The 14,892-nt window shown below is 49.9% G+C and overlaps 2 protein-coding genes across 5 annotated transcripts in view; one reads left to right on the forward strand and one right to left on the reverse strand.

Moving 5' to 3' along the window:
* The first annotated feature begins 123 nt into the window (after positions 1 to 123).
* LRRC46 (leucine rich repeat containing 46) lies at positions 124 to 12,378 on the forward strand. The gene is made up of 7 exons (XM_006023257.3): positions 124 to 273; positions 2,138 to 2,246; positions 4,688 to 4,734; positions 5,933 to 6,042; positions 8,410 to 8,479; positions 11,396 to 11,586; positions 11,951 to 12,378. Exons 1-7 carry the CDS (start codon positions 197 to 199, stop codon positions 12,346 to 12,348), a joined length of 1,002 nt encoding a protein of 333 aa, XP_006023319.1. The 5' UTR covers positions 124 to 196; the 3' UTR covers positions 12,349 to 12,378.
* Positions 12,379 to 12,448: 70 nt separating this feature from the next.
* The window catches only part of SCRN2 (secernin 2), a 7,429-nt gene continuing 4,985 nt past the window's right edge, over positions 12,449 to 14,892 (reverse strand). For 2 of the 4 annotated variants that reach the window (XM_006023259.3, XM_006023260.3), the window contains exons 7-9: positions 14,587 to 14,767; positions 14,046 to 14,216; positions 12,449 to 13,091 (exon numbers count right to left, since the gene is read on the reverse strand). In XM_006023259.3, coding sequence (XP_006023321.1) covers positions 14,058 to 14,216; positions 14,587 to 14,767 — 340 coding nt within the window. In that variant the 3' untranslated portion in view covers positions 12,449 to 13,091; positions 14,046 to 14,057. Of the gene's footprint in view, positions 13,092 to 13,899; positions 13,948 to 14,045; positions 14,217 to 14,586; positions 14,768 to 14,892 lie in introns of all 4 variants that reach the window. The other 2 variants (XR_003093977.1, XR_323783.3) reach the window with 2 other exon arrangements.

The raw sequence follows: 14,892 nt of genomic DNA on the forward strand, positions 1-14,892 counted from the left end.
CGCCCCCCTGCCGCACAGCGCCGCAGCCACCGACATCTTAGCTGGGACAAGAACCGCGGGGAGTTGTGGGTAATTAGAAGTGCTTCCCTCCCCATGACAGGGGCAGGGCCCTGTTGAGAGGCAAGCCCCGCCCCTCCCGAGGCTCCGCCCCCGCTAACGTCACCTGTCTCCCCGTGGGGGAGCCCGTCTCCTAGCAATGGGCGCGCGAGGCCTGCAACCCCCCCCTCAGGAGAAGGAGCCCCGGCCGCGGCGCGCGGAGGAACCGCAGGCCGCGTGAGTGGGGGCGGGGCGCCCCGGAGGGTCTCGGCAGCTGCGCTGGGGGGAGACGTCTGTGCCGGGCTGGCCCCGCACGGCCTCATCCACGGGCCGCCCCCACAGACACCTCTCCCATACCCCCCGCGGACCCCTCTGCTAGGAGGCAGCCCCCTAACAGACACGGGCTCCGGGAGCAGCGTCCCCCTAGAGAAGGGCACTGGTGCCTTTTTCCCACTCAAACCCTGCCCCGTAAAAGCCACGAGGTGACACTTCCCGAGGGGCCGGCGTGTGGGAGCAGTTGGGAACCGCGGTGCCCAGCCCCACGCCTCAGCCTCTCTGCTAAGACCAGCATGACTGAGGGCACCTGAGCACCCGGCATCCGGGCCCAGCACTTGCGTGTAGGCCTATTTGGCGCATCAGGGAAGTGGTCAGCCTGAGCCCATAGACACCCTGTTGTTGGTGGAGGTTACTAAGTTGCAGCAAGAGTTGTTGGGACAACTACAGTAAAACCAGGGACCAGTGACTTCCTATGAATCTTTGGTCCCTGGTTTTACTGTAGTTGTAGCACCAACCCCTTGATTTTAAGATGATCTGTAGCATGGCGCATTGACAGGTCATCAGGTGACTTGAGTCCAATCCTTGAACCGTGGCTCTGTCTGCCAACGTTGCAAGTCTTTCCACAGGGAAGAGTAGGCTGTTGGCTGGGATTCCTCTCCTGTTCCTTCCTCCGCTCTCTTTTCTGTTTTGAGGGCAAGACACTTTACCTCGAAACGGGCTGCCACTTGGTCGAGGTTGTGGCACCATTGGAGTCGGCTAGCAGTGCTCCAAGGAGGGGGACGCCAAGCAGAGCACACCAGCCAGCGCCCACTGGCTCAGACGAGTCCAAGGAGCCAGTGGACGGTGCCCAGTGAAACTCTCCCTGGAGACCCCAACAGATAAGGCACAGGAAGATGGCCCCACAGTCACCAGGGCCCCCGCCTGGCCGGAGCCTCCTTCCTGGTCACATAGTCGGGTCAGCTTACCTAGGGCTAGATGGAGGGTGACCAGGAGGTCCTGGGACTTGGTGGGGCCATGGGTGGAGAGTGCATAAACAAAAACAGGCAGGGAATAGTGTAATCAGAGTCTCAGCATAAAGTTCTTGAGGAGGTGGTAAAGGGGCTGCAGCCTGGCACACTCAAGATAGGGGACTTTTGCACATAGGATACCCAGCTGAAGTTCTGTGGCCCATGGATATTTATAGACATAGCTATTTGATTTGGACATCGGAAATATATATACCAAAAAAATAGGAATGAGACCCAGTGCTTTTCACAGGCAGCTGTGGCTATGGGTTACAAAGGGAACGCAACAACATGGTTCTGTCCCCACATTACAGAGGAGAAATGTGAACCACAGAGAAGCGGAGTGACTTTCCTGACTCCGTGTGCAGGCTGGTGGTAGAGCCAGGGACCAAACCCAGTTCTGAGTCCCAGCCAGGTGTGCCGTCTTCCAGCAGCACAGGAAATTCCACCTCAGCCAGCTGGAATTCATGCCTCCCTGCCCCAGCTGATGGGCTGGAATACGGGCTGCTGCCCTGTGCTTTCCTCTGCGTTCTGACAGGGCATTGGGTCACCTGATCTGAGTGGACTCAGATCTCTTCACCCAGGCTAACTCTCACAGGCTCCTTCCGTGTAAGTCTGTTCAAAGTTAGTACAGAAATCAGTCTTGGCTTATGGCATCATTCCACTCCCAGCAGATATGGGGAGCACCCCATTAAAGAGTACTGAAAACTGCCTTCCTGACTGTCTGCCTCCTCCGTTGCAAAGATCAGCTTTGTCTTGGCACTCCAGCACTCCAGCTGTTGTTTCTACCATGTAACACTGTTCTGCATGTCTCTCTGCAGGTCCATGGCCTTGATGACCCCCACAACTATCCGCTTGGACAGGAAGAACATTCATGCCATTGAGAACCTGCAAGGCGGGGGAGAAGTCCACAGCCTCTACCTGCAACAGGTAAAATGCTTCACCATACTCTTTTAGGTGTGGTGATGGCACCCCCTGGAGATTAGCTCTGGTCTGGTACATAAGCCAGATTCTTATACTTAGTAACTCCCACTGCAAGCAAGAATGGATTTTATTAGTGGATGTTAAGAGTCCATCTTACTTAGCCATCCTCTAGTACTTTTCATATATAGTAGGTCTTATACTAACAAGAAAAGCCAGTATCATTGGTGCTGTGCTACACCTGGGGAAACCAAAGCACAGAAGGGCAAAGTGACTTGCTCTAAGTCACCCTGCAGGTTAGTGTCAGAACCAGAAGAAAGTTTGTCTCTGAAATAAGGTTGAATTCTATCTACTAAGCAATTTTGCAAGATTGTCATGTATGCTGGGATGAATGAGTCCATTCTTGAGAGGGAGAGAGACTCTAGGGGTGAGAGATTAGAGCAGTGATTCTCAACCAGGGAGCTACACTACCCAGCTTGTAAGGAGCAAAGCACTCTCCTCTTTCTGGTTCCCCACGCCCGCTGCAGCATCTCACAGACCAGTGGTGTCCCCAGCTGCTCTCCTGGGGACTGCTGCCTTACTCGCCTTTTGGCACATCTGGGGTGCTCCCTACTCTGAGCAGCATACTCTGCTGCGGGCAGGTGGACATGTGGCTAGAACCATGCTTCTCAGCTCAGATCACCCCCATGGCTTCTTCTGTGCTCCCAGAGCCAGTGGCAGGGACTGAGGGGGCAGAGGCTCTGGTCACTGGCATGCACAACCCCAGGGGAGCAGCCTTAGGTGCAGGCTCAACCACCTTTATCCCCTCAGGTGTGGACTAGGGGCAGGGAGTGGAACAAGCAGGGTACAGCAGAGCAAGGTCCTGCCCCTGCCACCCTCCCCTGGCACCAGCTAGAGGGGTGATTCTCAATTTTTTTAGTCTCAAAGCAGCCCTCCATCACTTTTCTGAATTTATATTCTAGTTCACTGAATCTCAACTTGCACCCCAGTGTGCCACAAAATTCAGAGAAGTGGTGGAGGACTGCCTTGAAGCTAAGAAGATTGAGAACCACTGGATTAGAGGGGCAATGGCAGGTATTTTAGGCCCAAATCTTAAGGGTTTTTTATTTTGTTTTTCAAATCATAGAGAAGTAGGGCTGGAAGGGCTCTCACAAAGTCATCTAGCCCTGTCTACAACATCCTAAACAAATGTTTGCCTAACTTATTCTTTAAAACTTCAGGAACAAACTTTTACTCAGCTACAAGACATAATGCTCCAAACCTCAAAAAACACATTTACCTTGCCACATATGAAGCAGGGGGATAAGGGCACTGGCAATGTCCTGCCACTGCAAAGATGGGAAGTAATTTGTTGAAGTATGCTCAAGAGATCCAAGGAAAGTGACAATTGTGAACACAACCTTGCGTTTGGATTTCAATATTTCTCTGCAGCATCTGCCACTTAAAATATCACAACCCTGTGCAGATGCTTGAGAGCCTGAAAGTGAATAAAACTAAATGCAGTATTAGCAAACGTGATAGAGACTTATGGCCTTTGACTGAGACACGAATAAACACACAAACAGGACAGAAAAATGGAGAAAAGCATATTTGATTTTTAATTCTTTGCTTTCAAAGATTTCGGCTATTGAATAGAGCATTATGGGTTTAATCATCTAATTGACACAACTAAGGACATTTAGGTTTTAAAAATGATCTGCTTTTTAAAGTAATATTAGAACATCTTAGTTCACCTTAAAATATAATTGGTACAAATCTGAGTACTGCTCTGGCCTCAGCTATCTGGCAGACCTGGTGAGGGTGATCTACCTGTTAAAATCCCATTCTGCAGTTGGATCAGCTCATGGGAATCCCCCTGTCCCATGCAGAGCCCCATCGACTTCAGGGTCTGTGTGGGAATCAGGTTGCAGATTCTGGGCTTTCCATTCTGCTTCTGAAAATATTTGCACATACAGGTGATTTCACGTGTTTGCAAAGCTTACACACATTAGAGAACTCTGAGAAAAGATCCACACGTTCCTTACTTAAAGCTTCCATGTTTTGGAAGCTGCGTGCATGAGTCTCACTCTGACAAACAGATGCTTTACATGTTTTACCATGACTGAAGGGACTGCTCCCCAAAGTCTTGAGTTTGGGCAATTTATTCTCTCTTTTACTGTCCTCTACTCCCACTAGTTATAACAACGACAACAACAATAATCTTGGATCCTTTTAGGAGCGTTGACCCTTTTCCTTCCCTGCAAAGGCAGCCTGCCTTGGAAGGATCTGTATAGGACTGGGAGTCAGGAAGTTCTCAGTCTTGCCACTTCTTTGCTGCATAACTTCAGAGCAGCTGCCATGCCTTAGCTTTCCAAGCTGTTGCATACCTGGCCCTCTGCCTCCGTGACTGTTTGCCCAGGGTGGCAAGCATGCGGTTAATAACCACTGTTATTCCTTATTTCATTTTTCAGAACCAAATTGAGAAAATTGAGAATCTCAGCTGCCTTCCCAATTTACGGTACGTGGGCTTCTAACAGCAGTATTAACTTCACAGATTGCACCTAGAAGAGGCAACTGTTGCAGTGCAGCTGTAACTGCTGTGCACTTTTGCCAGTGCTGGTGTGCTGATCTGAAGATAACACTTTTTTCCTTGGTGGGGGTGAAATTTGATGTGTGCACTGACTTCAGTGTTCTCAAATTAGCTCAATCCTAAAACCTTGGCCCTGGTTCTTTGAATGGTTGGCAGGGCTAACCGGACCTTGTCGTGCATCCACAGGGGCATCTCGAGTAGAGCCAGGGAGGTGATCCTCCCCCTCTATGCGACGCTGGTCAGGCCGCAGCTGGAGTATTGTGTCCAGTTCTGTGCGCCCCATTTCAGGAGGGATGTGGACAACATGGAGAGGGTCCAGAGGAGGGCCACCCGCATGATCCGGGGACAACAGGGCAGACCCTACAGTGAGAAACTGCGGGACCTGAACCTATTCAGCCTCCACAAGAGAAGGCTGAGGGGGGACCTGGTGACCGTCTATAAACTCACTAGGGGGAACCAGAAGGGTTTGGGGGAGACGCTGTTTCCCCTAGCCCCCGCTGGCATAACAAGGAGTAATGGGCACAAGTTGTTGGAGAGGAGGTACAGATTGGACATCCAAAAAAACTACTTCACAGTTAGGGCGGCTAGGAGCTGGAACCAACTTCCAAGGGAGGTGGTGCTGGCCCCTACCCTGGGGATCTTTAAGAGGAGGCTGGATACTTACCTGGCTGGACTCATTTGAGTCCCGTTTTTGTTTTTAGGGTTTGTTGTGGTTTTTTGGGGTTTTTTTTGGGTTGTTCTCCCGCCCTGGCGGGGGGTCGGGCTAGAAGATCTATTAGGTCCCTTCCAACCCTGAAACTATGAAACTATGAAACTATGAATGCACGTAGGACTTTGTCCTCGGGCTCTACATTTTTTCAGGCAAAAATGCAAATTAAATGTTTTTTTCTTTAGAGCCATTGGATCAGATCTCTGTCTTTAGGCCTGGACTCATTCTGACAGAAGGAAACAGGGAGCTTTCAGTAGAAGTTAGATCGGGTTCTGGAAGATCAGCATAGGTTTTATCTTATCTAGCACAACACAGGTCCGTATAGGAATGTTTCCCACAGGAAGTCCCTTGTATTTGTGATTCCTCTTTGTACTCACTGAGGCAACTCCCTTATCTCCTGCTCCCCATGCTCTGCAGATTCCTCTCACTGGCTGGGAACCGCATCCGCACAGTGGAGAACCTCCATGAGCTCCAGCAACTGCAGTTCCTGGACCTGTCACAGAACCAAATTGAGACGCTGGATGCTGGTATGGGAGGTGCACAGAGCTACTGTTGTGGGACAGAGCCAGGCATGCCCTCTTGTCAACCCTTCTGTAGTTTCCAGTGCCATTGTTCTTAATACACTTTCAGGTTGAAGCCATCATTGCTAATACTGCTGCTTCTTGACAATTATGCACTTTCCTAGCCTGGTCCAGCCAAGGATCCTAGTGCAGGAATAAACTGACTCCTATACCATGTGCTTGGTACCATTATTGCCATTACAAGACAGCAAGAAACTACACTGCTTGCTGAAGATCATGCAAGTCAGTGGCACGGCTAGGAATAGAACCCAGGACTTCTGCTCACCAGTGCCCCATTTTAACCCCTAGATACCCACCCCTTTCTTCCCCTAATGATTCTTTTTTCCATTCTACTTTTCATCCTTTATGAAAGCAGAGGCTATTCTTGTCTTGTCTTCGATGAAGTACCTCTTGAGTGTCCCACTAATGGCAATAATATCAGTAGTATAGTACTATATGCACACAGATCTGGGTTACACACATGCAGGCCTGCGTGGGGAACTCACACAGTGAAAGATTTCTTCTTAGATCAGTGATTCTTAACCAGAGCACCACAGCATTCTGGGGTGCCCTGAAATCCTTTCAAGAGTGCAGTGTGGTGCCATGCAGTGTTGGCTACACAGATGTGATTCACCAGATAAACCCAGGGATGTCAAATAAGAATCTGTAATGTTAAAAACATTCTGACCCGGTGTAGTCTTCCTGAGTTCTTTACAACAGAAGAATTGCTTTGTTATTTTTCCATTGTCAAAACTGGAGTAAAAACTAAGAGCTGGCATTTTCTGAGGGGGACCTTGAGTTTGTTGAGGCATGCCTTGGGCTTAAAAATGTTGAGAACATCTTAGATCCTTAGAATCCTGCTACCATTCAGTCTCAGCGTCTAACATGGGTTGGCAACACATGGCCAGTAGGCCAGATCCAGCCCATGGAGCTGGCAGGCTTTGGCTGTGCCCATGCCTGTGCTACACAGTTTCCACCTGTGCCTGTGTTGCTGTCCCTTCTCCCCTCCCACGTCCCCAACTGAAATATGGACACTGCATCCAGCTATGCCAAGGCCATGCAGAAAGTGATAGCAGCACAGATGCAGTTTGCATCTGCCTAGCCCTGGTACAGCTTTCCACCAGCAGAAACCTGCACCACAGGCAGGGAGCTAGGGGCTTGGAGAAGTGGTGACAACATGGGTGTAGCTCCCAGATGCCTTGCATGGCCACAGGGAAAGCACCCTGTCCCTGATGCTCTGCTGAAGCCACCTGGCCTATGTCAGCTTGGAGCTGAGCTGTTCCAGCCTGCGGCTTGTAAAGGTTGCTCACTGCTGACCTAACAGACAGTGGACACATCTACATGAGACACTTAATGCTCAGTAGCCTAATAACACTGTAGTAGTGTGCCAGGCAAAAACTATGCTAGTATGCTACTGTGCAGTAGTATTAAGCTACTGCACAGTAAGCGTCACAAAAAACTGTTCACTGGTGCTACTGCACAGTAACTACTGCACATTAATGAACACGTACATGTGCCCAGTGAGTCCTAGAGGATGGGCCTCCCAACAAATTTTTTAACCAGAACTCGGCAGGCCATTTCTCTTGCCATGACATTCCATGTCCTCTCTTACATTTTGTCTGGATTCATCTGAGCCCTTGAGCACATGCTTCTCCACTGAAGTCAATGGGACTTAAAACACACTTTGTTAAATCAGCCTCCAGCTGATTTTTATTTTCATTTGGGCAGAAAGATGACAAGGTATCACCATGGCAGACACCATGTTTACCTCACTCTCAGGTACAGCAGGCCCTGCCTACACTTTGTGCTTCTAAAAAACAAAAGGGTGCACAGATTAACAACATATCCCTTCATCTAGCTGGGTACTCCCCAAGAAAACCAAAGTTTGAAGGTTATGCTTTCAAGGCAAAAGACCGTCTTGCTATTCATCTCCCTTCTCCGGAATCCTGGAGTTCTCAAGTGCGCCCTTAGTCTGTGGCTGAATGAGCCAAAGGAAGGAATGAGATTTTAAAATACAACAGGGCAATAGCAGGGGACTGAGAATCAGGCCTGTGCTCCATTATGGACTCTGCCTCCCTCACTATATGATGTTAAACCATTTCACCTCCATGCTTCCGTTTCTGCAGGTACAGAGGGATAATACACCTTTATCCTTAGCAGGTGTTTGAGGCTTAAAGCTTGTGAAGCTCTTCAAGAGCTACAGATAGTAGATCCCAAAGCAAAGAGGGGCAAAGGTTTTCAGTGACTTGCAGTCTAACAGAGTACCCAATTAATTGATAGCAGAGAACTCAGATGGCCCCCACTCACATTTTTTCTTTCCCTTGTTCTGTGCAGATGAGCTGCCACAGAGCCTCCTCATTCTCGACTTAACAGGAAACGGATGCACCAACCAAGATGGCTACCGGTGAGTGAGAAAGCCCCTCTCACCAGTTTCATGGACAAGAATTAAGTTCCTCATCTTGCTACAATCTTCTCTGATCCCATTGTGTTTCATATATGAATTGGAGTGCTAAGCAAGGTCTGGCTTATTTAGGTCTAGCACGTGGATGGGAGACCCTTTAAAAAGACACAGTAGAGGCAGAAGGAGCAGGTTTCTTCATGCAGTGCCCCAAGTGAGTCAGTTGCTAGTCACAAGGTAGGGCTCTGCCCCAAAAGGGAACATGGCATAATGGACACTGAGCAGCGCCAGCCAGTGCACCATTCACTAGTTTCCTGATTTGTTTTGTTCACTTTCCTGATTATGTTTTTGTCAACATGCAAATCCTTAAGATCCTCCAGCCTGGGGATCTTAAGTCACTTAAGCCTTGCCTCACTCTACCCTGCACTTAAAGCAGAGTCTTTAAACATTGCTGCTGGTTAGGCTTTTCTGCAGTGACGTCCCCCTATGGTTTGCACTGAAGTCTGTCATTTAACTATAGCTACTGCCTAGCTGGAACAGCAGCCAGGACCTTTGTCCCCTAAGCTGAGGCCTTTACTACATGTGCTAAAGGGCACTAGACCTACTACTAGAGATGCATCCATCTCCTTGAAGCATCAGCCATCAGGAACAGGCAAAAATATGTGGGCTGCTTACCTAGAGCATATAGACTTCTACCCCTTTCTGCTTTTTCTAAGTTTATCACCTGTCTCAGCTCCCTCCTAATATAATCCCCTCCTCTGTCAGTCAAGTTCATTCTGCAGAAGACTATGGATTGGTGAAAGCCCATGACTGATCACAGTACTGTCATCCTGGGGCTGGAAACAGCTGCTACCACCCTAGGTCCTGCCTGCTTCTCCATCTTCCAGCTGGCTGACCCCTAATGGTTGCCAGGTGCTGAGATCTGGTACCATGAAGAAGCTCCCACAAGCTGAGAACTTTGGACATTTATACACATGCTGTGGGAGGCAGGGGAGGGGGAGGGGGCACTTCAATTAGAGTAGCTCCAAGAGCCACTCTAATTGAAGTGCCCAGAGCATTACATGTCAAATAAATTTTATTTAAAGCTCATTAAACAAGCTTTATTTAAAGTGCCCCCACCACCATTTTTCAGCGTGGAAACACTGATATATGTGACGCTGGAGTCTGCTGGAGCATGGTAATTACCCTAACTCAATTAACCAAATCTGCTCCAATGCATTGTAATTACAGCGTGTCAGAGCAACCTCAATGTATGTGTATAGGCGCTCTTAGGGACTGCTGATTCACCAGTCAGTTCTGACTTGGGGTCCTAGAAGCAAACATGTTTTCCTCATACCCTCCCTTACACATTAAGGACCAGTGTGTCATTCAAGTGTAGAACTCATTGCCATCAGATGCTGTGGAAGCTGACAGTTTAGCCAGATTCAAAAAGGGATTGCACAAATTCTTGGAGGAAAGAGGCATCAGTAGCTATTGAGTACAGAAGTTAGTGATAAAGCCTTTGAATTAGAACTTCCTAGACTAGGGGTTCCCAAAGTTTCTATGCCGGGGCCCGGCAAACCATGGCCCAGCAGTCAGCCGACTGTGGCTAGAATTTCCAGCCAGCAGACAAGTAAGAATACCCCTACCCCCACCCTGGGGTGGGCCAAACCCTGCACTACCACAGGCCCTGCAGAAGGAGCCGCAGCCTCTCCGCCCGACTCCGGAGGACCATGGTTTGCCGGTCCGTGCCCACTTCCGATCCGGCAGCCAACTTGCGACAGCCTGGCACCAGGCCATGGCCCAGGGATTGAGAACCCCTGTCCTAGACCTTAAATACTGGAAACTGCAAGTAAGAAAGGAACAGTGGAAAAAACCCTGCTTTATCTCCAGTTCCCTCTCCCTTTCAGCATCCACTCTGCCACTGTGACACACATGATACTGGGCAAGATGGACCCCTACAATCTGATCCAGTAAATGGCAATACTTATATTCTTATTACCCTAGGGAATATTTTGCAAGAGCTCCCTCTCACACTGGCAGCTCATCAGATTCCAGCTTGGGCCATTCCCTTCTGCCTGAAATGCCACAAGATGAACATGAGCCTGCAAGGCGATGCGGCGGCTAGTAAAGCGACCAAAACGCTGGCTTGCATCCATAGATGCTTCTCAAGCAAATCCCGGGACGTCATTCTCCCCCTGTACTCGGCCTTAGTGAGGCCGCAGCTGGAGTACTGTGTCCAGTTTTGGGCTCCACAATTCAAAAAGGATGTGGAGAAGCTTGAGAGAGTCGAGAGAAGAGCCATGATCAGAGGTCAGGGAAGCAGACCCTATGATGACAGGCTGAGAGCCCTGGGGCTCTTTAGCCTGAAAAGGCGCAGGCTCAGGGGTGATCTGATGGCCACCTACAAGTTTATCAGGGGTGACCACCAGTATCTGGGGGAACGTTTGTTCACCAGAGCGCCCCGAGGGATGACGAGGTCGAATGGTCACAAACTACTTCAAGATCGTTTCAGGCTGGACATAAGGAAGAACTTCTTTACTGTCCGAGCCCCCAAGGTCTGGAACAGCCTGCCACCAGAGGTGGTTCAAGCGCCTTCATTGAACACCTTCAAGATGAAACTGGATGCTTATCTTGCTGGGATCCTATGACCCCAGCTGACTTCCTGCCCTTTGGGCTGGGGGCTGGACTCGATGATCTTCCGAGGTCCCTTCCAGCCCTGATGTCTATGAAATCTATGAAAATCTTAACTAGGTATAGTGAAATTTTCACTTTCTGCTCAGATCCATAGTACAGAGCTGCTACTGTTCAGTTTGACATGCAGCTGTCACATGCCACCCTAGAAATAGCCGTAATGGGTAGAGTGATCCCAGAGTGCACATTCTGTGTAAAGTGCTTTGAGAGACGTGAAGGAAACACATTGTATTCTTTTGGCCTTTCCAGGGAGCTGGTACTAGGGGCCTTGCCACATCTTTTAGAGCTGGATAACCAGACTGTCTCCAACCGGAAGAATTCTGCTCCAGCAGAGGAAGAGGAGGAGGATAAGGAAGGAGACGATGGAGCTGCTGTTGACACCGACTCTGAGGAGGATTATGACATCTCTAAACTGATTGGACCTTTCACTGTAGGCAAAGGTACTTAGATTACTGCTGTCAGCCACTGAAAGCAACCAGGGCAAATTTTGTTCTGGGTACAAGGGAGTAAATCCAGACCAACTCCATCCCCTTCTCCTCCAGTTTTGCACTCTATACACTATTTGAGGCTATATGTGTGCGTCAGTACTCATGAAAGGGCCTGTACAGCCTCTCCTCATGCTCCAAAGGTGGGGAAAACCCTTCTGCTCACCAGAAACTCAGCCCATATGCCTGCATCACCACCAGGGGGCACTGGAATGATATACAGGGCTTTGTTTAACCCACCTGTCTGCCTCCTACCCCCTTGCTGGTCTCAAATGTAGAGGGGTATTTTTTATCTTCTCTCACTCCCCTTCCTCGGCAGACTTCTTTGCAGATCTCCACTGGGAGCTGACCAGCCGGTCACAGAGGAGGAGAGAAGAGGTGCTGAAAGAACACCAAGTTTGCATGATGGAACTTGCAGAACGTCAGAGCCTGATGCAACCAACTGGGCACCCCAGCTCAGTGACATGGAAAGACTGGAGGGCAGTGAACCCAATGAAGAAGGGAGGAACACAAGTGAGATCCTCAGCCTCCAGGCCACTTGAGCCCCAGCTCAAACCCAGATCAGGACCTCTGTCATCTACTCCAAAGCCTGCCAGGCAACACAGTGCTGCAGATGCTCCCCAGAAGGCTCCAAACAAGACCAGGACCCAGTTCAAGCCCCCAAAAGAGAAGGCTTGCACTGTGACTAAAACAACAGCCAGCAGAGCCAAGAAGTGACTGGAGCCCAGCCAGCTCCCTTTCCTGCAAAGGCACCTGGGACCTGTCACTGCCCACACCATCTCCAGACCCACAGAAACAACATCACAAAGAGCATGGCTGACATGTAAAGCCCCTTTATTTTAGCTTATTTGCCTGTGGCCTTGTGTCCCAATCTCTCAGGGGATAAGAGGAGGTTGGGGGGTAAGTGCTGCTCAGTAGACAGTTTGTACAGACATCAGCTCCTTCATTCTCCATGGGTAGGTAGGGATCATCTCCATTCTATAGAGGATGGAAGGCTACTAGCTTAGCAGCACTTTCTCCAAGGAAAGAGCAAACGTGAGTACAGGTAGCCCAGCCACCAAATTCAGACCCACCCACCTAGCTGAGGCTCTCCCTTTTTCCAGTTCTCCTGATCCCATATCAGGATACTCAGTACCAGCAGCCCATTAAAATGAGGAGGCCACCATTGAAATTCTGGACTCCAAGAGAATGACAAGTAGTAAGAGAGAAGAGGTGGTGGCTCACATTGGTGGGGGAGGGCTGGGCATGGCCAGGTCAGGAAATTCTAGTCCAAAGGTGTTACCTCCAGTCCAGCATCAGCCCCAACATGGCAGCAGAGTGACAACCCACATGGCTTGAAGCTGCTACTGTGCAGTGGTGGGCAGCTCTGGTCCAATTAAAGAAGCAGTGTTCAGATGTGAGGTGAGGAGTCAGGATTGGGACAGTGGCAAGGGGCTTGCATTTGTCTGAAGTATTCCAAGCTGCAAGAAAAGCAAAACAAAAGAGAAGCAACATCCAGACCCACTAGGGCGAGCAGAATTTTGATACAGGAGGCATGGTTTCAAGGGCTAGGGGTGGGATCCAATTCAAATGCACTCTTGAATATATGTACCCAGCAAGCAATGCTCTACCTTGACTCGCGTGTCACCATTGCCTTGCCCAGTGGGACTTGCTGGCTATCTGAGCCAGAATCCAAGGATGAAAGTGGCTTCAAGTTTTCCAGAGAAGGACAGGATATCAGTGAATATAGTTCGTGCAGCCCCTCTGTGCTATGCTTCCCCAACCCCGTAAGTGGCTAGAAATATGAGTCTTCAGACAGCATGATGAAAACTCTCCCTTTTGGGACAGGCACTAGACCCCTACAGTGTATCTGCCACATGGAAACTGGGCCACAGGGGTCAGTTCCACAACATCTCCCAGAGGCTGAGTTGAGAAGGGATTTTGCTCCATTCATCCGAGGCCCCTGCTCAGACTGGTGCATCTTGGATGCGGCTCTGAAGGGACCTCCTGAGTCACACTCCAGGTCCCTGCTGCCTCAGGCAACCATGCCATTCAGTCCCATTCCCAAACCTATCAAGCTCCATCTTCTAAACAATAAAGAGCAGTGGGAGCAAGAAATCCTTGGAAAGGTTTCTGCAGAGTCTTGTGTGTCTGAAGGTCAGAAGTTTCCTACCAATTCCAGGCCTCTGTTTATCCAGGGCCACATTTATGCCCATCTACTCTTGTAAAAAGGCAAGGGGGAAACAGGTCATGCAGGCAAAGAAAATCAGTGCACTGAGCTGACAATACCTCAGAGCAAACCACCACGAGGAGCACTGGGCAGTACCGAGGAGCCCCCTGACAGAAAAAGACGAGATAAAGGGAGGGGAGTAGTCTCCAAGTCCAGTCCACAAAATCTGCCATGTGTGTCAGTCCTTCCCCAACCAGCCACGCACCTGCTGTGGGACTTATTTGTAGAATTTGATCTCCGTGTCTATACAGTCAAAGAAGAGGTCTGCTAGCTCCTCTGGGTCCAGGGTGATACCACCTGCCAGCATTTCCTTTACAGCCTCCAGGCCCTGCATCTCCAGATCTTGCATGGTCTGCTGGAGCTTTTGGCCCCGCTCCTGCCAGGTAGGAGGAAGAGAGGAGAGGGAGAGAGAGAGAGAGAAATTCAAAACAGAACCACATGGGAGCCTGCTGCTCCTCATGATAGCATGGATTAGGAGCAAGTCCACTGATATCCATGGAGTGACATCAAGCCAGGAGGAGAATAAGGAGCCGAACACAATCCTTCCCCCTTCATCTCCCAGAAACCACACCCTGACCTCACACTAGGAGCTCCACATCTAAACTGCCTCTTACTGTGATGCCAGAACCCATGGAAAGCAGGGAGAGCTCAGTGCCACAGTAGTAGGCCCAGCTACCCAACCCCATTCACAGCACTCAAGAAGCAAGCAGAACCCCAGGGTAGCTAGGGCATGAGCACTGAGTCACCTGGCCTGTCTGCATGAGCTTCACTGCAGCTTGGTGCTCCCGATAGAGTTCATGCCTCCGATCGACTCTGCTCTGGAATCGAGGGACCTTCTTGACAGGATCCTCAGCACCAAAGCTTGGAGACCTCACCTGGGGCACTGGTGTTACATTGGCAACGAAGACAAAGGGTTTAAACACAGACCTGCAGGCCAGGAAGGGGAGAGAAGCAGAAACTGTCAGGGCCTTCACCCAACCCCTTGGATGCTAAGCTGTTCCCAAAGCTTCTCAGGTCAATATGTTTTGGCCACATCTTTCCTAGGGGCTCTC

Source organism: Alligator sinensis, unplaced genomic scaffold, assembly GCF_000455745.1.
Source record: "Alligator sinensis unplaced genomic scaffold, ASM45574v1 scaffold520_1, whole genome shotgun sequence".
In the NCBI taxonomy this organism is placed as follows: domain Eukaryota; kingdom Metazoa; phylum Chordata; order Crocodylia; family Alligatoridae; genus Alligator; species Alligator sinensis.